Source organism: Rhamphochromis longiceps, linkage group LG5, assembly GCF_057381845.1.
Source record: "Rhamphochromis longiceps isolate RC_006_pf linkage group LG5, R_longiceps_female_GT1.1, whole genome shotgun sequence".
Taxonomy (NCBI): Eukaryota; Metazoa; Chordata; class Actinopteri; order Cichliformes; family Cichlidae; genus Rhamphochromis; species Rhamphochromis longiceps.
Window position 1 is genome coordinate 12,100,292 of NC_140561.1, and position 23,961 is coordinate 12,124,252.

The 23,961-nt window shown below is 44.1% G+C and overlaps 1 protein-coding gene across 3 annotated transcripts in view; it reads left to right on the forward strand.

Moving 5' to 3' along the window:
• The window catches only part of cdh4 (cadherin 4, type 1, R-cadherin (retinal)), a 232,468-nt gene that overhangs the window by 136,854 nt on the left and 71,653 nt on the right, over positions 1-23,961 (forward strand). For all 3 annotated transcript variants that reach the window (XM_085405856.1, XM_085405854.1, XM_085405855.1), the window contains 2 exons: positions 9,081-9,307; positions 22,535-22,717. In XM_085405856.1, the coding sequence (XP_085261982.1) occupies positions 9,081-9,307; positions 22,535-22,717 (410 nt within the window). The remainder of the gene's footprint in view (positions 1-9,080; positions 9,308-22,534; positions 22,718-23,961) is intronic.

Below are 23,961 nucleotides of genomic sequence, written 5' to 3' on the forward strand. Positions count from 1 at the left end.
GGAAAGAGAAACAGCTGAGAAGAGGGACGGGGGAGAAGGGCAAAAGACAAAAACCAACAGAACGGGCAGAGAAAAAAAAAATGCATATATCAATCACCTGGATCACCTGCTGAGAAAGAAAAAAGAAAGCAAGCAGAAGAGAACAAGAGTAATAGAATAAACAACATCACAATGATATATGGGAATATGACAGTAAATACTAAATGTTAAACATTATTGTGCAGCACATAAGATCAACAGAACACAGTGTGCTTTGAGGTAGGAGCCAAAAAGGGTGTAGTTTGTGGGTGTGATCACCCGTGTGTACACCTGTGAGCATGGACGCGCTTGTTTTTTGTTTTTTTAAAAGGTTCCTTCATGTAATAATCTGCTAGAGGGTGTGGGGGGGCCACAGCCCCGTCCTCCAGGGCTTGAAGCAGGTGTGGAGGAGATCAAAACTCCAGACATCCAGAGGCCCCCAGAACACAAGAGACCAAGGAAGACCAACAGAGGGGCAGCCGCGCCACTGTCCCGGAAAGAGCTGAGGAGAGTCCCAGATGAGGGCTCACTCAGCAGCCGCGGAGCAGAAGCCAGGGGGAGTTGCAGTGACGCGCCCGTGAGCTCCGCCGGCAGCCAGCTGTGCCTGAGTGACCGAGCCCCAGGCCGAGAGGCCGGGGGCACCCCACCTCCGAAGTGGCCCGAGCGAGCCCCAGGCTCCAGGCCCCGATAAGCGGCCGCCAAGGAGTGAGCCGGTGTGTACCTGGACGCCCATCCCCGGACACAAAGAACCACCAACGCACCGATGTCTGAGGGGGTCCGCCACTGGCAGGGGAAGTGGTGGTAGGGGGAGATAGGCCTCCAAACCTTGGAGGGCCTGAGATGTCCCCAGAGAGGTGGCGCCTGACACCCAACCTGACATATAGACACAGAAATACAGGCACACACATATACAAACATCCATTCCCACCCTCATGCTCTCATATGCACTTACTCCACACTCAACCAACGTGGAGACAGACATAAAGAGACGTTGTACACACGATCACACTCCCCAAGCGTACTCTACAAACCGGGTCTAGGTGCCCCCGCCCCTGGAGGGGGGAACTGCACCCAGACCCAGGTGGTGTTTCCCTTTTCCCTGCGGTGGGGGGAGGCAGACCGCCCCGACTCCGCAGCAGCAGGAAGGCTCCACACTCCAGACCGCAGTCGGACGGCCAACTCCTCCTCCTAGCCCCCCTGCTCCAGCAGGTCGCAGAGAACGGGGGTGAGAGAAGACTCCAAACCTCCCTCCACCCGCTCATTGTAATGTTGATGCATGTGTGTTCTAAGGTGCATTTAAAACCCAGGAGGGCATGGAGCTACCTGCCAGAGAGCAGCAGGTAAGCACATGGTCCCTCCTGCTAGCCCTCAATGTCTACGTGTATTTAAAATTGAGAGGTGGGCAACGATGCCAGGGGTGGGGTATACACCCTGATGGTACTTTGGACTCCGTGTATCGTGCCCACTGATCCTAAAATCTTGATGCATGCTCAGTCATGCAGGTAAGTAAATCCCAAAAGGTTGATTCTGTTCAGAGTTCAGATGAACAGAATCAACCTTTTGGGGAAGCTGATCGTAACGCTCAAGATAAGAAACGCACTAAAGCCACTAAACATCTGTGTCATCCATAATCTTTTGAATAAAGCCAAGAAATTAGACTGTAAGTGACATCCAGCAGTGACTAAAGCAAATTTTACTAAATAGGAATCGATCTATTTATTTATTTCCAGAACTTATTATATTTCTGTGTTTAGTCTAAATATGCTAAGCATTTAAAACTATCCATGATCACTAGGCAGTTCAGAAATATCTGGACCTTTTTTTGTTTCTGGTGAAACCCAGTAGGGACAGACTTGCTGGTTAGTGGGGGGTAGAAATGGGAGTGGTGGTTTCTCTAACACAGAGAGCCAGACAACCACATTCACACCTGTGGTCAATTCAGAATCGCCAATTAACCTAATAAGCACGTCTTTGGACTGTGAGAGTACCTGGAGAGAACCCACAGAGGGTGGCACAATGGTGCAGTGGTTAGCACTATCACCTCACAGTAATGGCTAAAAATCCACTGGCCTGCTGGGACCTTTCTGTGTGGACATTGCAGTAATAATTACTATCATTTTTAGCAGTGGTAGCAGTATTTAGTTTAAAAGTAGCTCTACTTGTGTTTGTAGAAAATGAACAATTTCAGCTAAGAAAATATTGGTGAATCGTGGATTTCTGAAACAGTTTATGTACAGGTTTATATACATGCACTGCTTGAGAATGCGGTCGGCACAGTGTTGACGACACCAGCAACTTGGCATCTTTTTATTTTTAATTTTTTATCTTGGCATAACCATTGAAAGGGTTAATCCCAGTACACCTCTGGAGACTTACTGGTGCCCCCTAGCTGCAGCATGCTTAGGTAATACCAAATCCACAAACAAAACCCCACACACACACACGTCTCCACACATCTCCACAGTGGAGAAAAGCTCCTGGGCTGAATGGTGGTGTATTAATCACACTGACGCCTGGCACTGCGATCTGTGACCCAGTCTTTTAATTGCATCCGCTCTGCTTTGCTCTCACTCTCCCTCTTTATCTTGCCTTTTTCCCCTTTCTCATTCCTCAAGCCTCCTCATGCCTGTGCCCATGAGAGGAGACTAATGCAAAGATAAGAGGAAGGGCTGCGGATGTGCAAAAACTCAATGCTCTAGCCAGAGTTCACCCTGCCAAAACTCACCGGACAACGAATGTAGCAGCACTTTGACATGCTGGGATATTAAGCGGGTAGCCCCCGCTCTGCTTCATCGCAAAGTGAGGCTAACCGTGCAAAATGTTAACGTACAAGCGAGGCGGTGTTTGGAGAAAACAGATATCTGTGAGGAAACCTCCATCATCATTGAAACAGCGCAGAGCAGGTGGCCCACACAGCACCCAGATTGGATGTGTGGTTGCATGACCTACAGAGCTGCATTAAAAACACAGGCCTTCTTTTACATCTGTTTCTCCACACCTGTGGGAAGTGGGAGGTTACAGAAGATAAGCAAAGGTGTAGTGGTGGTGAGAGGGGAAGGGACCAGGGCGGGCGGGGTCGTGGGCGGATTTTTTGGCCACGCAGATGAGACGGTGTGCTCTGAATGAAACAAGGTTTGGTTCAGCTCCCTAAGAGCAGCAGCAGCAGATAACAGGGATGCCGTGTTTAAAGAGTGAAACATGAGCACAGGCACAAATACAGGTTGACAGCACCTGCTCTTCCCACGCACGCACTTTCACACCTTTGCGGGACACAGTCAACGACACCCATACCCATTTATGCATCAGCGGTAATAATCGTATATGCAAAGAGCTCATGTCGCACACTCCCACTCCGATGTCCCTCTTCTCTCTCACTCTGTCTCTTTATCTCTCTCACGCTGGCTCCCTTTCACGCATAAGCACACACCGCGACACACACACTTGAGTCGCTGTGGTTTCTTTTTGTGAGAGCGAGCTGTCAGAGGGAACTGTGTGGGCTTTTGTTAAAACAGAGAACTGCAGAGGCAGAGAAATTCATTTCCAACTGCGGCAGGAAAGTCACATTGTACCTGCAGTGTTTTAAAAACAGCAGCATGTAAATTGAATTAGTTATAAGCATTCCTGTGGGGGCACGGTGGGCTGGATTTCAAAAAGAGTTTCGAGGGTTGTGTTGTACTGCATGGGGCGCCTCAGGTTTTTGAGTACAGATGTACAAGATGCTTCACTTTAGGGATAAATCACCACATCAGAAAATATATTTTGCATCTTTACTTGCCAATCATGTCGGTTCCGCTGCAGATACTTTACCGCCCACTGAACGATGTAAACTTTTCTCATTCCCTGAATCTTGTAGGTGGAAAGAATATTACAACTCGGATTTTTCTCTAGTAACTTACTCTGGATGGATATAATTTAGCTTTTAGGTAAATACCTTAGTAGTTCAGTCTTTCTCTTTTGCGTATATATATATATATATTTAACTTATGCTGGAGGATTACATGCACCTCTGTGGGTTGTTTCAATAAAAGTTTCCCTATGAGAACAATTAAAATTGCTCAGCAGTCAAGCCGAAAACAAGGCTATTTCTCTTAGGTGCTGAGAGCTGACCTTTTAGGGATGAAGTGTGTTTTTCTTTTCCTTCTGAGGCCATTGGTATCAGCAGTGGATTCTTATGTGGAATTTAACGGCATAATCTCTTAGCTGGCAGTTTAAGCCTCTTGAATTTCATTTCACGGAGGCGCATCAAACGCGGTTTATCATTAAAAGTGTAATTAGTTTATTGCAAGTGTCTCTGCTTTATCAGCGTACTTGAAAACAAATGCTCAGCGATCTTAGCATTTATACCTTTTGCTTAGCTGGCAATTAAAAAAAAATCAAGCTATCACTTCAAATGAAGTTTTGCACTTTTGCCAAAATTAAAAGTCACGAAATTCAGCTCATAAACGCATGGCCTATTTAATCACTCACAGCGAGCACATGCAATTTAAGCTACATAGGCCTCCGTCTTCTTCTTTTTCTTTGACCTGAAATTATTATTTGTTGGCATGCTTTTCAACTCCGTACATACAGTATGTTCCGTGTTTTTACCAGTGTTCGTTTACTTATCAGTGGGCTCTGTGCTCCTGTCTATCACAGCCTCAGCCTGGCAAAAATACTGTTTTTTGCAAATTGAGTGGGTGGCGTTGATTTTCCTGTTGGCTTGAGGAAAACAGTGGGGTACCAGAGGGAGTGTTTACTTAGCACTCTGCCATGACTGTGATGAACAGCACCTTAACAAAAGCAGAACCATATGCTCAGTCTGGGCCTGTTTACCAGCTTTACACACAGCAGACCAAACTGTCAAGTAGGTCTCAGGTGACACAGATGAGATTTTCTTTAGGGTAAAAGTGTAAGTGTGTACATTGGGGTATTTTACAGTATGTTGCAGTCAGGCCCATCTATTATGCACGATGCATTTGTTGCCAGTGGCCTATTTTTTTGATGCTCTTGCAAATCTGTATTTATTACAAGCACAGCACAGATCAAATCAGGAGCAAACGCTGTGCATATGGGCTGAGGCGTGCAGATTAAAAGCAACAGTGATAGACAATAGAATAATAAAGGTTCTTCCATAAAGGCACGTCTATAAAAGACTCTAGAAAAGGATCATTAAAGTCATAATTACTTCTAAACCCAACTATGAAGTTTGTAAATGCTTAATTCACACTGACGCGACCTTTATTGTGATTTATTTATTTATTTTGCACCTCCTTTTAGCTCTGTTGTTTCTTTCCCCATTCTCTCAGCTCACTTTAACAATGGTAATAACTGTCCCACCACGGTGCCCATTTTTATGTCTGGCTGGGATATTGGCACAGACTGGCTGTCCCTCGTTGCGTCGGGGGAGAAAGTACCTCAGTCTGCGGGGAATACAAGAAGGGAGTGGAGAATGGATGAAGAGTGAGAGGAGGTTCAGCGAAGAGGAAATAAGAACAATGAGAAAAGGCGAATGAGGAGCTGTGACACTGGACTGCAGGGGAGCGCAGGAGGGAGGAGACGGTGACAGGATGTGAGGGGAGGCATTCACGGTCGACAGGTGAACACGGTGTAGGCGGTTGCATGTGGATGCGCAGAGTGACCTGCCATCCGCATTATGCGCATGTAATGTTTCCATACAAGAGTTGGATTGGACTCCTCTGCGGGATTGCGGTAGAGCTACAAGCAGGAAGAGACAAAGAGCATAAGTGCCTGTGTGTGTGTGTGTGTGTGTGTGTGTGTGTGTGTGTGTGTGTGTGTGTGTGTGTGTGAGTGTTTGAGTGGAGGACTCAGCGGTCGGTGGTCACGGCTGCTTGCCTGCTCTGTTTTACCCATTTCTGTGCTGCACCCGCTCTGTTGGACAGCATGTTCTCTGCCATGCGAGTCTAGAGAAAAGCAGCTGAGCACAATGACACCAACTTCAGCAGCCTGCCAAACATCTCTGTGGATGCCCTAAAAATATACGGGAGGCACAATTTGTGCACATGCACTCAGAGAAGCTTACATGGGGATGCACGGCGTAACGTTTTCACACAGAAAGCCAACAGAAAAAGAAAAGAAAAGCGAACGCACTGTACAGATGGCAAACATACACAACCTTGGGCTTGTGGTTATCACACCCTGATGTAGAGGGAAGCAAGGCAAAGTACAAGGCCACATGCTTTCATATACACAGAGAGAAAAAAAGGGCAATTGACGCAACAGATCTTTGATTCAGAGGGTTGTTGCTGTAACCAGCAAGGCACAAAAATTGTCCCTTTCCTGCAGTTTTCTTTTGCTCGCTGATTTGCAGCTCCTGTGTTGGGGCTGTTTGAAGCGGCGCTACCAGATGTCCAACAGAGTCTAACAGAGTGCATTAGCCAAAACCCATCAGTGTCATTGCCCATTTGTGTTGTGCATTATTATAGTCGTCTCCTCTATCTCCTCCACTCAACCCCGGTGCTCCACATAAGCTGATCTAAAATCAGCATTGATTGTGTCTGCTGTAAATATGTAGGTTTTCTTTAATTAATAGTGTTTCAGGGTCATCAAACTAAGAAAACAGCCTCGAGCCTCTTTTACATTTATTTGTCTGGAGTCCAATTTTTCATATAAAGGGATGCTGCTGTTTTCCGAGCGTAAAATGACAAAGTAAATTACATGCAACATTAACTCTTTTTGTCTTAAAAACTAACGATTTCTTTTAGGAGCTGTGAAAACTGCTCCGACTGGGGGTTTATTTTCTTTATTTTGCTAAATATCTCCATCTTCCTTTTTCTAGCATGCTACAGTATCTTCCTCTCCCCCTTCTGCTTTTATGATACAATCTCTCTCACTCAGCCACACATACACACACACTGAGTTTCACTATCACTATCTAGTTGCAGCGTTGTCTCTTTGCTGCCGCTTTCATCTCTATTTTAACAGCGTGGCAGATCAGATCCCACCACCTGATTTGAATGTGCTTTGTGAACAGGAATTTTAATGAATAGAAAACCGTTTATGAATATCTCCACACTTAGTAGATGTGTCAGGAATCAGGGTCATAGTTCCAGCCCCAAGCGGGTACACAGCGTTGAATGGCAAACTGAGAGCTGGCCCGATGCCCCCGAAAAAGAATCAAAGATACAGCTCTAATAGTGTTCCACAATGGCAGTGCCTCACAGACCACATGTGTGTTCCCATGCCAACTGGCACCACCACAGCAGCATAAAAGGCAGCAGATTCAGGCAGACCCTTAGAGACCTCAGCGGTTTTATTGCATTAACATCAAAATTAATATATGCACCAGCTGAGGACATACATTCTCACACTAGCTGCACTTTGAACTTACTCCTACGTGCACGCACACACAGGAGCGCACGCATGCACGCACGCGCGCAAATTCATAAGCGGTGCCTTGCGCTGCTCGCGTCTTTAAGCCTCTCTCTTCTCCAGCTGCACCACAAGAGACCTGTCTAAGTGACAACAATTAGCCTGCTCAGTTCAAGCTAATTGAAGTCATTTACATAATACATGTCTGCCATCACAATTCATCTGTGCACAATTCAAGCAGGTCTGTGTCATATTGTCACAACCTGATGTTAAATATCCCCTGCATTGATAAATGATCCCTAAAGCGAGGCAATCATTTCGAACAAAGCTTATCAGTCACATAAGAACGTTCTCTACTGGTGTGTGTGTGTGTGTGTGTGTGTGTGTGTGTGTGTGTGTGTGTGTGTGTGTGTGTGTGTGTGTGTGTGTTTAATGAAAATATGGATTGCATTTGCCAACATAGACAGATGCACACATTGTCAAAACTGTGTTTACCGTCCGTCCCATTACGCGTGCAATTACTCAGAGGTTTAAAACAAGCGGCCTCATTTGTGTGATGCTAAGCTGCAGTGGCTCAGTAGATCTCATGCTTTATTAGCCTGTTGTTTGGGAGCTGCTTTTGACAGGATGCTGGGCGATAAATTAAATAGATGGCTTGATAAAAAGCTTGCTGTGCAGAATTCTTCATGCTGGATTTTTGAGAAATCGCACTGCCACTGCTCATAACAGATGATCTGTTCCCTGGGTGATTTATGAAATCAATTTGTCTTGTTATCAACAGCCAGAGTTTTGCTGATAACATCATAGCACATGCATTTCAACTCGGGGGTAAAGAGAGACAAAGGATGGCGTGTGTGTGTGTGTGTGTGTGTGTGTGTGTGTGTGTGTGTGTGTGTGTGTGTGTGTGTGTGTGTGTGTGTGAGCGCGCACACACGTGTGATAAAGTAATAGACATGTTGAAAAGAATAATCAGTCATTCTCACTTTTGGTGTCATTGCATCATGCTGTGAATCAAGTGGAATTGGTGCCTTGAGTGTTAATTGAATTTGGCAATGGAATGAAAGGATTTTCCAAACTGTTATGTCTGTTGGTTTCTCTTTGTGTTTTGTGTAGTATAATGGCATATTCATGTCAGCTGTCACTGGAGAATCCGCACATGCACTCAGCAACCCAGTAGCATCTCTTCTCTGTGTCTCCATCTGATCTGCGCCAAGCATTTACATATGTAAACACCCCAACATCCCATCCAGCCTCCCATAATGCACATTGGTACATTACTCTGAATGCAGGGATAGTAGCTTGTGCGTGTGCGTGCAAACATAAGCTCCCTTTCTTTTGTCTCAGTGAAGCAGAACCCACCAAATGTCATTAAAGAGCCTTGCTCCACGTGAGCATTTCACTCAGTCTAGTCAGCTTAATGTATCTCGACCTCATCCTCCCGTTTCCCCCTGTAGAAGCAGAGGGAAATGCTATTTTGACATTGCGTAGTTTGGAAAAAGAATATGAAGAAGAATTAGGCTCCCCTCTTCCCCATGTGTTCCAGTTCAGGAGCAGATAAGCAGTTTGTTTTGCCGAAGATGTCAAAGCAGGGAATCAGAAGTGACAGCAGGAGGGATATTTCAAGATACGTCTTGATGGGTGCCGGTTAATCTTTAGCCTGCCAGATGTGTCAAGGATTGGCAAACACTTTTTTTTGGAGTAAATCTCACTGTGCTGCTTGCTAATTCTGCACCTCTTTTGCCTTTCCTCCGCAGTAAAGTTTGAGGACTGCCAGCGCAACAGAGAGGTCGGCTTCGTCAGCAACGACCCCAACTTTAGCGTGCGGCCCGATGGGACTGTGTATGCCGAGCAGGAGGTGGGCAACCTGTCAGAGCCTGTCCAGTTCATGGTAACAGCCCGGGGGCTCCATGACCCACACATCTGGGAGACCACTGTTAAACTGGCCCTGGCTGGACATCCGCATCCTTCGCCATTCACAAAGGTAATAAGAATCTGCAAAGACAAATACAGGGTCATAACCTTCTATTACACTGGCTAATGAAGTGGGTTATTATCACAAGATTGACTATTGACAAAAACAAAAGAGAACAAAACAGGACAAAACAAAGGTGAAAGGTGTTGGGCTTGAGTAAACTTTTATATTTGGATGGCCCGTTTTACTCTGCTGTATTCAGTTAGCAATGGGTACTTGCTGCACCTGTAAGCTGTGAAAACTAAATCTGTCAGTTGCCTTAATGGGTGTCTTTTGGCCAGTGATTATTTTTAGCAGTTATTACTTGCAAAGAACAACATAGCAACATTTCTTTCTTTCCTTCTTTCTTGTCTATCTCTTGCACCTCTAGAGGCACAAAAAAGGCCATGGACAAAGATGTCATTTTTGCAGTTTTGCCTCTCTATATAACTACATTGGGTTTCAAATCAAACAGTGATTGAAGTGAAGACCTTCAGCTTTAATTCAAGGGGTATTACAAGAATTTTGCATTAATTGTTCAAAAGTTACAGTCATTTTTGTACATAGTTCCCTAGCGACAGAGGCTCAAGATTAATTGGACAAGCTACCATAATTGTAACTATAAGGATTGTTTTTAAGTCTCGAACCAACGGACACCACTACACTGTGTTTCCTCCCTGGAGATGCACTGCTAGACTTTTACTGCAGCCACCTTCACTTACTTGTTTGTGGGTCTCTGCATTTAGTTTTGTATTTAGAGACTGAAAAGCTCCTTGGGTTGACATGAGATCACGGATCAAGAATATCCGATGTCTTTGCCTTGCAAAGCTCAGGTTGTGTTACCTTTGCAGTGTGCTTTGGGTCATTATCCATTTGGACTATGAAGTGCTGAACAGTTTGCAGCATTTGGGTGAACATTAGCAGAGAGTACAGTCCTGTACACTTTACAGTTTATCCTGCTACTTCTATCAACAGCCACATCATCAGTGTTTATCATGTTTGATAAGTAATGCAGTACACTTTGGATCACGACCTGTTTCTCTCATCATTCTGATACAAGTTAAACTTCATTTCATTTGTGCACAGGCCTTTCTTTTTTTGCAGAACTGAGAGACTCACTTGGGGGTTTCTATCAAAGTCTACAAATCATATACCTGCTTCCTCAAGGGTGTTTTTGACTCAATAAAAGGCTATGAAGTTCTTTTTCTTGACCACAAAAATAATTCTGCGATCATCCACTTCAGCTGCCTTCTGTTGTCTTTGAGGCCCTTTTAAATACACCAGGTTTGGAAACTCTCGAATAGGTTTATTTTATTTTGGGGTTTTATATCAGCCTAATGATGAGCTTCCTACATAAATCACCACAAAAAGCTATAAAATACAAATTTGGCTCTTTGCGCCAACTTCAGATATTATGTCTGCTTCATTTGCCATGAAATAATAAGGGAGCAGGACCCATCTGGCCATGAAACTGCTTAATCAGTCAATTGTACAATTAATTTAGAGCCTCTGAAAAGGGAGGATTGTGCATAAAAATGGCTGTAATTCAGAAACAGGTCATGCAACAAAAATGTTGTTAAACCCCTCGAGTTAACGCTGAAAGTCTGCACTTTAATCCCAAAATGATTGTTTGATTTAAACCCCATTGTGGGGATGTTCAGGGGCACAACTGCAAGAATTGTGTCATTGTCCAACAAATAATGTATTTTATTGACTTAATAGCTCTGCATGTAGAGTGCTTGTGAAGAAAGTAGGTTATAAAAAAAACAAATCGTGGAAGTATGCGTGCAACAGATGTTCAATAAACATTTCATGTAACATGTTCTGCTGCTCGTCTAATTTCAAGATTGGAGCAACAGACTTGTGAAAATTAACATGGTTGGTTCAGTCTAATCAGCCAATAAACCGTGATTACAGATCTTTTCTTTAGTTTTCAGCTTTAATGGCTTACAAATGTTGAGAGCTAAACCTCACTATATTTAATAAAAAATATTCTGAAAGGATTTAGATTTCATAAGCTGATTTGAATCTGGAGTTGGTCTCAATAAAATGCAATCAGCCTGCAATCCAATTTTTTTATTTGTTTATTTTTTGCTCAGATATGCTTTTTTTTCATTAGATTTTTTTTCATTTGACTTTTATTTCAAAGTATCTCTGTGATAAAGGTTTCTATCCTTTGGTTAAGCTGAGGGTGAAAAGCAAGATCTTGTGTTTCCAGCTGTCTCTAATGTAAGATTTTAATCACAGTTTATGCACAGCAGTAAAGATGTAGTGCTTCGCTGTACGTGACAAGTAGACACATGGCCCTATTTGCTAACAAAGACTGTAAAGCTAGACGGGGCAAATGTATGGCCGCTGTTACCGGCTTCCACTGCTAGGCTGCACTTTGTTGAGCGACGAACCCATTATCGTTTTTCCTGCACTACTTGTTGAATGCCACTGGGCTTAATGTTCAGTCATGTTTCTAATCATGACAAAAAGCCCAAAGACTCATGTTGCTAAAGCAATTCCAGAGTGGGGATTAAAATTCTGCCCACTCCTGGCAGTGCAATAATGGAGACTGGGAAATAATTGACATTGATTGAGTTAATGTTCCACTCTGGTGGAGTCTGCGAAGACCAGGTGATGTAGTTTGAGCGTATAATTCAGTATAGTTCTTTGCAACGAGGAGCTGGAGAAGGATTCAATAATTGAACAAATAAATAAATAAATGTGTTTTCTCTAATCACATGGAAATTTGAAAATCAGTACAGTGTGCATTCTTCGCTGCAGCCGTGTTTACATGTGTTCCTGTCACTTGCTCCTCACTTGATATAAATCGGGTGGAACAGTGCAACAGTAAAATTTAATTCCAGTCTCCTGAGTGGGAAATTGCTCCTGGGCCCTGAGGAGAAATTAAAGTAAATAATTGTTTCATCAATAGCACAGTCTTGGAAAATGTATTTGTTAAAATAGGGTGTGTACAATAGGGTAACTTTGAATAACAGACACACAGGTGAAGGGATTCCCATTTAAGGAACCAAAAATATGGAAAAGATTATGCTTCTCACTGTTTAAATTCCATGTATTCAGAGGGGGATGCTAGGGATGGGGTGAGTTGTGTACCTGATATCCCCCCATGTTGGTGTTGTTCCAGGATCATCTTGCTGTGATGTCATAGATTTGCTAGTATCAAGTTAGGATTCCCATTAACCAAATTTAGGTTACTCGTGTTGGTTTGCTACTGATAGTTTTTATGAGCATTAGCTAACTTCTTGGCTAATGCTAACTGAATTCTCAGACAACTTCACTGGTCAGTTGCGATGTTGATCCTGGACCAACATTGTTATTATGATGATGTAGATATGTATTCATTTTTTTACATTTGTGAAAATGCTTAAGAAACACTCAAATATTTGTATTTTCTGACAATTATTTTGTGGTTCAGGCTTTAAAGGGTTAAAGGGAGCAGCCAGAAAAAGAAGAATATGAAGAAGAAATGATATATTTTCAGTACTTGTCATACGCGTCATACTTGTTTGTCCTCGCTGACATCTACTATTTATGACTAGTAGGTATCAGAAAGGACTCATCTGGGTTTTAGTGTTAGCTGTCACACAGACAGAAGGTAGAGAATTCGCCCAGGTAACTGACAGAGTTTGATTTGAAAGTGGCCTCCTGTGATGTTACACAACCCCGCAGATGCTCTGACTGCAGGCGAGGTCATGCTGTCCAGTCTCACTCCTTTAAGCAAAAACTTGCTCGAGCAAACTAGTGCAGAAACACTCAGAACTTAAGTGAGAGACAAAATAATGACATTATTGTTACCCGAAGCAGTTTCACAGAAATTTATGCAACAAGACTGAGAGCCCATAGGCACTCTAGTTTTTAGTTTTATTCTGAGTTTAGGCATGAGCGAGATGGCTCTATTAGTCCCAAGTTGTCACACATGGATACTCGTAAAGCATCCTTTGGCATTATGTTTAAACACAATGGGTGAGCATCACTTTTCAGTCTGCAGGGTGAGTAAAACAACATATTGTAATGCAAATCAATCTTTTCCTAAACCTAAACAGTTTGTTTAGGTTTAGGTTTGTTTGTTGTTTCTATTGGTTTACAATGTACTCACAATTCGAAGTTTTTAACTCCGGATCCGAGCTGGCCGAGTGAGATCTCGAGGGAGAACAAAGGGAAGCGGCGGCGGCCTAGAGGGAAGCGAGCCGGCGTCAGGAACAGGCTGAGAGCTCGTGCACAGCGCACACCTCTGCCTAGCATCCTGCTCGCCAACGTCCAGTCACTGGAGAACAAGCTTGACGACCTCAGGGCCAGGATAAAGTTCCAGAGAGACATTCGGGACTGCAATCTCCTCTGCTTCACCGAGACATGGCTGAACCCAGCGGTGCCGGACCACGCCATCCAGCCGGCCGAGTTCTTCTCGGTTCACCGCATGGACAGGACACGGGACTCGGGGAAGTCAAGGGGAGGCGGCGTGTGTTTAATGGTGAACAACAACTGGTGCAACAGTGCGAACGTTGTTCCTCTCACACGCTCCTGCACACCAAATCTGGAACTACTGTCCATCATGTGTCGTCCTTTTTATCTACCTCGGGAATTTACATCGGTCATTGTAAGTGCCGTTTATATTCCACCACAAGCGGACACGGTCACCGCCTTATGCGAGCTGCATGAGGCACTCACACAGCACCAGACACAACACCGGGACGCTGCGCTTATTGTGACGGGGGACTTTAATAGCGCCAATCTCAAACGCGCAGCGCCGAACTTTTATCAACACATCACCTGCCCCACCAGGGGTGAAAGGACACTGGACCACTGCTACACTACGGTCAAGGACGGCTACAAGGCACAATCCCGCCCCCCGTTTGGCAAATCTGATCACGCCGCCATCTTCCTCATGCCAAAATACAAACAAAGGCTAAAACAGGAAGTTCCGGTTCAGAGGAAGGTCGCGCGCTGGACGGATCAATTGGTGGCCGCGTTACAGGACGCACTCGATGACGCAGACTGGGGCATGTTCAGAAACAGCTCCGACGATGACGTCAACGTGTTTACGGAAGCGGTTGTGGGATTCATCGGGAAACTAGCGGATGATACCGTGGAGACAAAGACTATCACAACGTTTCCCAACCAGAAGCCGTGGGTGGATAAAACCATCCGCAACGCTCTGAGATCCCGCACCGCTGCCTACAACACGGGACTCACGACGGGGGACATGGACCCGTACAAAGCCGCGTCATATAACGTGCGGAGGGCGGTGAAAGAGGCGAAGCAGCGCTACGGGAGGAAACTGGAGTCCCAACTCCAACAGAGTGACTCTAGGAGCCTGTGGCGGGGACTAAGGACAATAACGGACTATAAAGCACCAACAACCGGTATGACGAACGCGGCCGTGACTCTGGCAGACGAGCTGAACACTTTCTATGCTCGCTTCGAGGCTGCAGCTAAGGTCTCCAACAATGCTAGTGTTAGCGGCGCTAACGGCTGCAGACAGGAAGATACTGCCAGCACCGGAAACGTGCTCGTCATCTCCGAGCATGAAGTAAGGAGAGCCTTCAAGAGAGTGAACACCAGGAAAGCAGCAGGACCAGACGGCATCCCAGGTCGTATCCTAAGAGACTGCGCATACCAGCTAGCTCCTGTGTTCACTGAGATATTCAACATCTCTTTATCTCAGTCGGTGATCCCCACATGCTTCAAAGAGTCCATCATTGTTCCTGTCCCGAAGAAACCCCACCCTGCTTCTCTCAATGACTATCGCCCTGTAGCCCTCACCTCAGTAGTGATGAAGTGCTTTGAACGCCTGGTCAGAGACTTCATCATTTCTTCACTACCAGACACACTGGACCCACTACAGTTCGCTTACCGTCCAAATCGTTCCACAGACGATGCCATCTCTCATCTCCTCCACACATCACTCACTCACTTGGACACTAGAAGGGGGAATTATGTTAAAATGCTCTTCATAGACTACAGCTCTGCATTTAACACCATAATTCCCTCCACACTCACCACCAAGCTGGAGCATCTGGGACTCAGCTCATCTATGTGTCAGTGGATCTCCAACTTCCTAACTGGCAGACCACAGGCAGTAAGGATGGGCGGACATGTCTCAGCCTCCACCACTCTCAGCACTGGAGCCCCCCAGGGGTGTGTTCTGAGCCCCCTGCTGTACTCTTTGTACACATATGACTGTGTGGCCACTACCAGCTCCACCACCATCATCAAGTTTGCTGACGACACCGTCGTGGTGGGCCTGATCTCTGATAACAACGAGACGGCCTACCTGAAGGAGATTAGGAATCTGGAGTACTGGTGCCAGAGGAACAACCTCCTTCTAAACGTCAGTAAGACAAAGGAGCTGATAGTGGACTTCAGCACTAAGCAGGAGAGGAACTACCAGACCCCCGTCATCAACGAGTGCCCAGTGGAGAGAGTGGACAGCTTCAAATACCTCGGAGTTCACATCACGCAGGACCTGTCATGGTCCTGTCACATCAACACCGTGGTGAAAAAGGCCCGACAGCGTCTCTACCACCTCAGACGCTTGAGAGACTTCCAACTGCCCTCCAAGGTGCTCAGGAACTTTTACTCGTGCACCATAGAGAGCATCCTGGCGGGAAACATCTTAACCTGGTTCGGGAACAGCACCATGCAGGACAGACGAGCTCTACAGAGGGTTGTGCGGTCAGCTGAGCGCACCATCCGCTCCGAGCTCCCTGACCTGCACTCAATCTACAGCAGGCGGTGCCGGACCAAGGCCAGGAAGATCGTGAAGGACCTCAGCCATCCCAACAACAGACTGTTCTCTCTGCTGAGGTCAGGAAAGCGATTCCGCTCCCTGAAGACCAACACAGAGAGACTGAGGAGGAGCTTCTTCCCGCAGGCGATACGGTCTCTCAATCACACCACCACACAGTACTGACCCACACATATGGTTCTTACACACACACTGGACTTTCTGGACATTGTTTTTGCACAACACTGGTCACTATATTCTTCATTTCCGGTTAATACTTGTACAGTTGCTGTTATTGTGTATATATTTATTTATATTTAGATTTCTTCATACATTCTTATATAGTTCTATATTGTGTATTTTGTTGTACAGTTATTTTATTTTCAACTTTAATTTATATATTTTATCTTATTCCTTCCCAGTTAAATTTACCCTTCATTCTAATTTGTGTTGTACAGTTATTTCATTTTTAACCTTAATTTATATTTTATTCCTTCTTAGTTAAATTTACCCTTTTTAATTTTTCATATTTATTTCCTATCTTATTCATAGCCTTTTCCTTTTTTGTTTTCTTTAGGTCACGAGCAGTTGTCCAAGCATTTCACTACATATCGTACTGTGTATGACTGTGTACGTGACAAATAAAATTTGAATTTGAATTTGAATTTGAACAGCAAGTGAAGCTACAAAGCAAAACCAAACAAGTCTTTCTATTGTGAGAAATTGCAGTTTTTCTAACTCTTTTCCCCATAAAGGTGACATCTGACGACCGCCCCTGTGCCCTAACAATGGGTTTTGACACCTCAGTATATATTGATTTGATGACCATTTGAATAGTTTCCAGGTTTTTCCAAGGGTAGCTCTACTAAGCTGGATAGACAGAGATTACCCTCACAAAGTTCTGACGCACACCCACTCTTTTTGTTCTGGAAGCAGGCCTGATATATGACAGAAACCGCTGAGTTCAGAAAAGAGATACAAGGTTTATTTCTAGTAGGCGTCCATGAGGGAAAGAGTTAAAGGAGGGCTGTTATTTCAAGGCACAAAGGCCAAAATGTTTAGCGGCTCCAGTGTCACCTGACAGAGCAGCAGAACCCACTCGCTGACATGTTCACAGAGACAATGATTTCATTTAATAATTTAAATTACCTTTTTAAGATTGCCAGGTAAGTTCACTACCATGTACAATTTCACACTAATCACAGTGCAGTGCAGTATATTTAGCCGTGTAATCCGTGGCACCAGCTTCTTTTGCTTTCTTTTTCTTTTGCTTCTTTTGTCAAAATGAACTTTAGGGTTTTAGCACTTGTGTAATTACTGTACACTGTACAGTTTTCAGTGCCGTGACTTCACATGATGTCTGGGAATTGATGTTAAAACTTCTCAGTTCAGAGCAGTACTGTTGAACTGGGTGGCCCATTTTCCTATTCTAGCTCAATAAATACCCACATAGGAAAGCAGTTGTTATCTGAGCCCATGGCTTTGTTCTGAAAGTCAATAGTTATTTTAGAAAAAGAGGTTATCATAATCACATCACCTAACCGCAGCCTATCTCTGCATAATAAACGGTGGCAACAATAGCAAAGAATATAAAGAGCTCAAGATATCCTCGTTTATCCCAATGGCGATTAAAAGACACACACCTCAAACACCAGCTCGTTTTGTTTTGAGAGGTGCACTGGTGTAACAAATCGTGCTCTTGGTTCTTCTGCACTCGGATGATCTGGCTTCATCGCTGAATATACTTTGGCTTTCTTCTCCTGCTGTGCTCTCTTTGTTGTATAGCACCAGCGAGAGTGCGCTGATTTGCTTTTAATAACCACCTTAGTATCTCTGTTCTGTTTCAGAGGCAGAAATTATCATACCAGGAATGTGCTCCACCCGTTAGTTTTAGCATTTAATTTTCCCAGTGTACAATACCGGAGCAATTGAAGTATAGAGCATCTTTGGCCTGAAAGCCCTTTCCGCTGTGTTTATGTACTCAAGCTATCGCACCACACACAGGTAGGGCCTCTCGTTGAGTGCTCTCCAACTCATACTGATTTCATGGCACGTTGGTTTGCCTTCTCCACCAGCTTAGAGCCCATCAGTTATGCACCACTGGATTTGGAGTCCACCGGTTGCCGGAACAGGTTTTAGTGCTTATTTGATTTGCATTTTAACCACACTCTCCTCAGAAAGCCTCACCTGTTCAAGGTAGATTACAGCGAATGCCGAGAGCAGGTTGGAACGTAGGACCCTGGGGTCCAGCGGTCATTGAAAACAGCGTCAGGGTTGGATGCCTGCTTTTTTTTTTTCATTCTGCTTTAACTTTGTGATTAAAGCCTGATGATGTTGACAGTCCACCCTGGAAAGCTGCAACTCTCAACAGTCAAAGAGAAACAACTAAAATTTCAACTTTTGTTTTCTTTTCTCTTTTTTTTTTAGATGGAAAATTTTATTTTTAAATGTCTTTTTTTCTTCAATTTAGGTTTTGATAAAAGATGTCAAAGAACATTTGTCTTATTGGAGACTAGCGCTCTGATGTCTTTTTGTATTAATGAAACTAGAAGGGAAACTGCTGCAGTAAAAAAAATCAAAAGGTCTGAATCAAATGTTTCAGAGCAGATATATCAGTGAGCACACACGCTTATTGTATGGCTCTGCCTGTTTGTCAGACTGATAACCTCCAGATGTCAGCTTCAGGGCTCAGGGACTGCGGGCTTGAAGACTGCCCCAGCAACACGAAACATGCCTGGGAGCAGAGAGGTGCCAGCTGGCCCTGCATGCCTTTGGGTTTCAGGAGCCTCTGGCACATCAGAGGCACACTAACTGACTCCTTGTTATGTGTTCGAGCGCACAATCACACACACTGAGACGTGCAAACTCACAGACAACTCACCACGCACATATGTTCATGCATTATTTTTACACAATTGCCCATGTGCGCACATGCATTGCACATTGCATTAAGGCTGGGACACACAATTCTCCATATGTGCGCACAGGCATGACTGAACTCACTATTCAGACCAAAAAAGAAAAATCCCAAACCTAATGTGCACCTAGTTCCATGAAAGCCCACCGAGAGCGTGTTCCAGTTTTTCTTTGTAATTTCGGGTCTGTCAGGATGCCAGCAGCCTGTCATCTGCTATGCTGTTTGAAAATGACAGTCACATGCAGCCACTATACTGATATCATCCACAAGCAGGCTTACAATAAAGGATATCTCCCTTTGGTTGTTTGTCATTCTGCCTGACTGTATCTCTTATTCACTTCTTCATTCCTTCCAAGGAATGTTGAGGCCCGACCGATTGGAATTCTTCAACCTTGTTATCATCAGTAGGCAGATCGATAAAGAGTATCCATTCATTTATTGTGTTTTCTGCTGATAGCCGGGAAAGCAGATAAGGGTTTTATCATAGGAGCAGCAAACCAAACTGAACATAGCTGAGGATGAACTATGGCACATGTCATAACTGACCGTATACGCCTGTATAAATATTCTCAATCATCATCATTCCGTTTGGAGAGTCGGGCTTTTTTTCTGTTGTATGTTTGTCATGTTGATATGCCGGCTTATTTTCCCTTGTTTTTGTTTTTAACAGACATTTGCTAACACACTCAGCCACAGAAAAACTCTCAAATTCACAGACAGAGACTAATTCCACCTGCCTACCGTGGATGGGCCTGGCACACGCTGCCTCCACTGCGCCAATTGGTACCTGTGAGTGTTTTGGATGAGTGAAGCTAGAATGAGAGCCATCTTATCTGGGAAACACATCTGGTCCCCTCGTTCTTCTTTCTGTCCCCTAACCATTCACCCCTGGTTGCCCCGCTTCCCCTACGTGGCGTTCCGGCTAAACCCTCAGCCCCTGCTGCCTCAGAGCCTGAGCTTGAGCTTACGGTCCAGTTCTCTGAGCTGTGAATGAGGGAACAGTTAAAACAAAAGATGAAAAATGTTCACTGTGTTTGTTCGGGTGTAGCTTACAGTCTGCCTCCCTCGCAGGGAAAGCAGATGTGCGCTGATAGGATGAACTGCCGGCCTGCGTTTGGCGTGGTAACTCGTCTGTTTGCTCATGCGCACACGTCCCTGTGCCACTGTGTTGTGTGTATTCCAGGTGGGACGAGCGGGAGGATTTCCACTGTGCTTCAGGTGACAGCGACACACTGCCAGTGAATGTGTGTGTGTACGCGGGGTGCAGAGACAACAATAGGATTATAGGTGGATTACAGAAATATAGCCATATTACACAGGAGGACACCATAGAGGATCCGGGGAAAAACACTGTCTTTTACACACCCTTCTAACCCTTATTTCACCAGGCAAGATGAGTAAGAACACAATCTTCTCTCTGCAGCCATAGCTGGGGGAGGTCAGTGCAGTGTGGTGGGGTGTCTTCGCCCATGCACTGCAATGTACAACTTGTCCCCACCACTGTGGTCTGTATGATGTTTGAAAGTGCATCAAAAATAAGAGAACACACACTCTCTGAGAAACAGAATACTAGTCCAGAGCATAGACATGATTTAGTCGCTAGCGACTGTTCTCAACAACACGAAAATAATGATTAAAAAAAAAACAAAGACAAAAGGGTGCTTTACTATTTGATTTGATGACAGAGTTGTGTCTGGGCAAAGTGTTGCATGGGAGGACAGGGATGGGAGGAAAGCATGTCTGTCTGCAAAAATCTGTGCTGGGATACAGACAAAGCACAGCAGCTCTATGGACAAAACCCAGCTATGCAGCCTGGGGGGAAATCTCACTTTCTGAGGCAGAAGCTGAGGACTTGGGCAGGCTCAGGTGTAGAGCAGGGCGATATGGCCAAAAATATTTATCACGATATATATTTGAAAATTTGCGATAACGATATAACCGACGATATAATTGATGCGAGACAAAATACAACTCCACAACATTACTAGCGCAAAAAGACAACCTTCCATTTATTTTCACTTAAACAAGAAGCTGGTTTTTATGTACATTAAAGCTTTATAAAAATGTAACAGTGCAAATGCAAATTCCTTGCTGAAAGTTTAACCAAAAGGCATTTCCAGTAGAAATGGGCTGACATATCCTGAGCATAACCATGTATAATATCCACTGAAGTTAAAAAGAGGTGCTTTGCAACATTAAACTGCAGTGTGCAGTACGCATTTTTCGGACCATAAGGTGCACGGGATTATAAGGCACATTAAGCGAAACAAAGCAGTCAGATAAATCAAACTTTATTAAACTCATTCTTCTTGCTTCCTCCACTTCTGTAACATTGATTCATTAATGTTGAATTCTCTGCAGCTGCTCTATTCCCATGTTGTTGCAGTATATTAATAACTAACCTCGTATTGTGGATGGATTATCTCAGTTGTTCTCCTGACTGAAGTTTGGTCCGTTTACAGCATCCTGCCATGCGATTGCATTTGTCTCTAACCATGAAGAACCTTCACATTAACTTTTATAAGTGGAAAAGTGTTAGTGTTCGTCCTCCAGCTTCACTGCTTATGTTATGCTAACATAGCTGTGTCGCTAGCGATCACGTAGCACATAATTATATACCAGCTAGCCCAACTTCAGTAACCCTACAAACGTCACTGCTGTTTAGTTTCCTGTCTTCATTTATGCTGGAAGTGACAGCAAAGCTGTACGTTTGATTTTTTTCAGAAATCTCTCAGTCAGAACATGCTATATCATGCTTAGGTAACTAGCGAAACTAGCGAGCTAACTTCCGCTAGCTTCCTGCTAACTTCTAACTCCGTTAAATGTAATAACTTTTGTTTTCATGGATGCCTGGAAGTTAAACTTTATAGTTACACCTGGTAAAGCAGCAATGCTGATCGTTTTATTAAAGATGAAAGAATTTAGACAGTTTTTAACTCTAAGTGATGCTGCAGTGTTGTTTGACCTGAAGATTATGGAGCTTAGGACCCAGATTACTCCCAGATTTAAGAGCATCTTAGTCCGACAAATACGACAATAACGACGGCCGCTTGCATGTTCTGCAAAAAAAAAAAAAGTGCTTTGTTGTGTATCTGACGGACAAACACCAAACCAGTTCCACATCACTGAAGTTGCACCATTTTTACAAACCAATTCTGGTTCATCTGTTTCACTCAACGACCGGCCATGTGCGTATGAAAACAAAGGCACTGCGCATGCGCGTTTTACTCCCATTCTATCGCGATATTTCATTTTCCTATCGTTGCCTAACATTATACCGGTATTATCGTGAACGGTATAATATGGCCCAGCCCTACTCAGGTGTCATGCCAAAGGCAGGAATTGTGATGCAGCCGCATTCATAGGGATGTTTATTTATATTTCCCAGTGCCTGCCTCCATCACTCTCCTAAAACCTGTTGTTACACTGACACCAGGTATTTTACTTTTAGCAGAGAAAACTTTTCATTTCACAGCACTTTGTAAAATCACCTTCAAGCCCGGCATGGCAAAAATAATATCAAATGAAAGATTACGCAAAATTATTCAGTGCAGGACATAGAATGGCATGATATATTATGATATGTGTGGCATTTTCTTTTCAGATTGGCATTGAGGAAATGCTGTCAAGAGTCTGGGACTCACCACCCAGGGTTATCAAGTTCCTTCGAAAACATCAGAGAGGCTCCTCTGCCAACGGGCTGAGGCGACAGAAGCGAGACTGGGTCATCCCGCCTATTAATGTGCCTGAAAACTCCAGAGGACCTTTCCCTCATATGCTTGTCAGAGTAAGTGACAGTCTGAGTAACTTCAGCAAACAATGTGTCTTCTCCTGATGTGAAATATGTTTGATGCACCACAAACTTTTGTATAGTTATCTTTGCAGCGAAAAGCTAAGATTGAAAGAAGAACCAGGTAGAAGCCATGTTTTCTTTCAAAGTACTTACCGAAGCAAAGAAAGAGAGAAGACTGGGGATTATTCTGTAGTATCTCTTACAATCACCATGAGGCTGAGAGATTCTACATTTTGAGATTTTCTATCGAGCACACCCAGCGGGTAAAAAAGCACAGCTCTTGTCTCTGATTTAAGTTATGATGCCAGGTGATTTGTCTGCTGTGCTTCTGGGGACCACAAAAAAATCAATTTTTTTTTTTTAAAAAAGGGGGAAAAATACCTTCTTTGGAAATAGGGTTGTTTAAAGGAGTAAGTTTTTAGGGCTATTGTAAGTCAAATATGCTTACATCTAAAGTGATCACTCTGGGAGAAAGTTAGAAGTGGTATGTTTTTCTCACATGGGGCAGGAGGCATAGGGAGGTCAGAGAGGTAACAGAAGAAAAAGTCAAGGGAGGAGAGCAAGACCTCTGCCTCGAGGTCAGAGTGGAATAAAACTGAAAACAGTGCTGATCTGGCTTTTTGTTGACTTGTGTGAAGACTAAGACGAGCGGCATTAAATGGAACGTGAGCTGGGGTTAGGCTGTCGTGAGACAGGTTAGTTTTACCCTGCTGAAGATGTGTTGTTGCTATAGCAGTCCTGTTCAGTACGACAGGAATTGCAAGTTTAAACATTTGATGTATGTGTTTGGCTGAGGAGCCAATGGTGCGAAGCTACCACCTGCAGGATTGTGACCGAAAGCCTCTAAGTCAGAATCCTGCCTAGATGCAGTGATATCCACAGCGCTGTGGAGCCGTTCATGACTGGGACGGCCAAATGATAATGTCCCCTCTTCAATATCACACTCACGTTTGTGGAGAATCTTGTGCTAAATAACTTGTGAACAACCTTGTAACAGAAGGTGACTTAACCCAGTATCTACCCAATGAAAGAAACATTAAATTGCAAAATATTTTGGTCGAGCTCTTTTTGAAATGAGCAAAAATATAACTTTCTTGCTTGGTTTCAGAAGAGCAGAGCTACAGAATACTTATTTTCTCTCAGTGAGATTTCTACATCTTCTGATGTAGCTTTTCCACTACTTTTTCACATCACAGTGCATCTCTTTGTGGGTTATAGATTCATGTTGTTATCTAGTG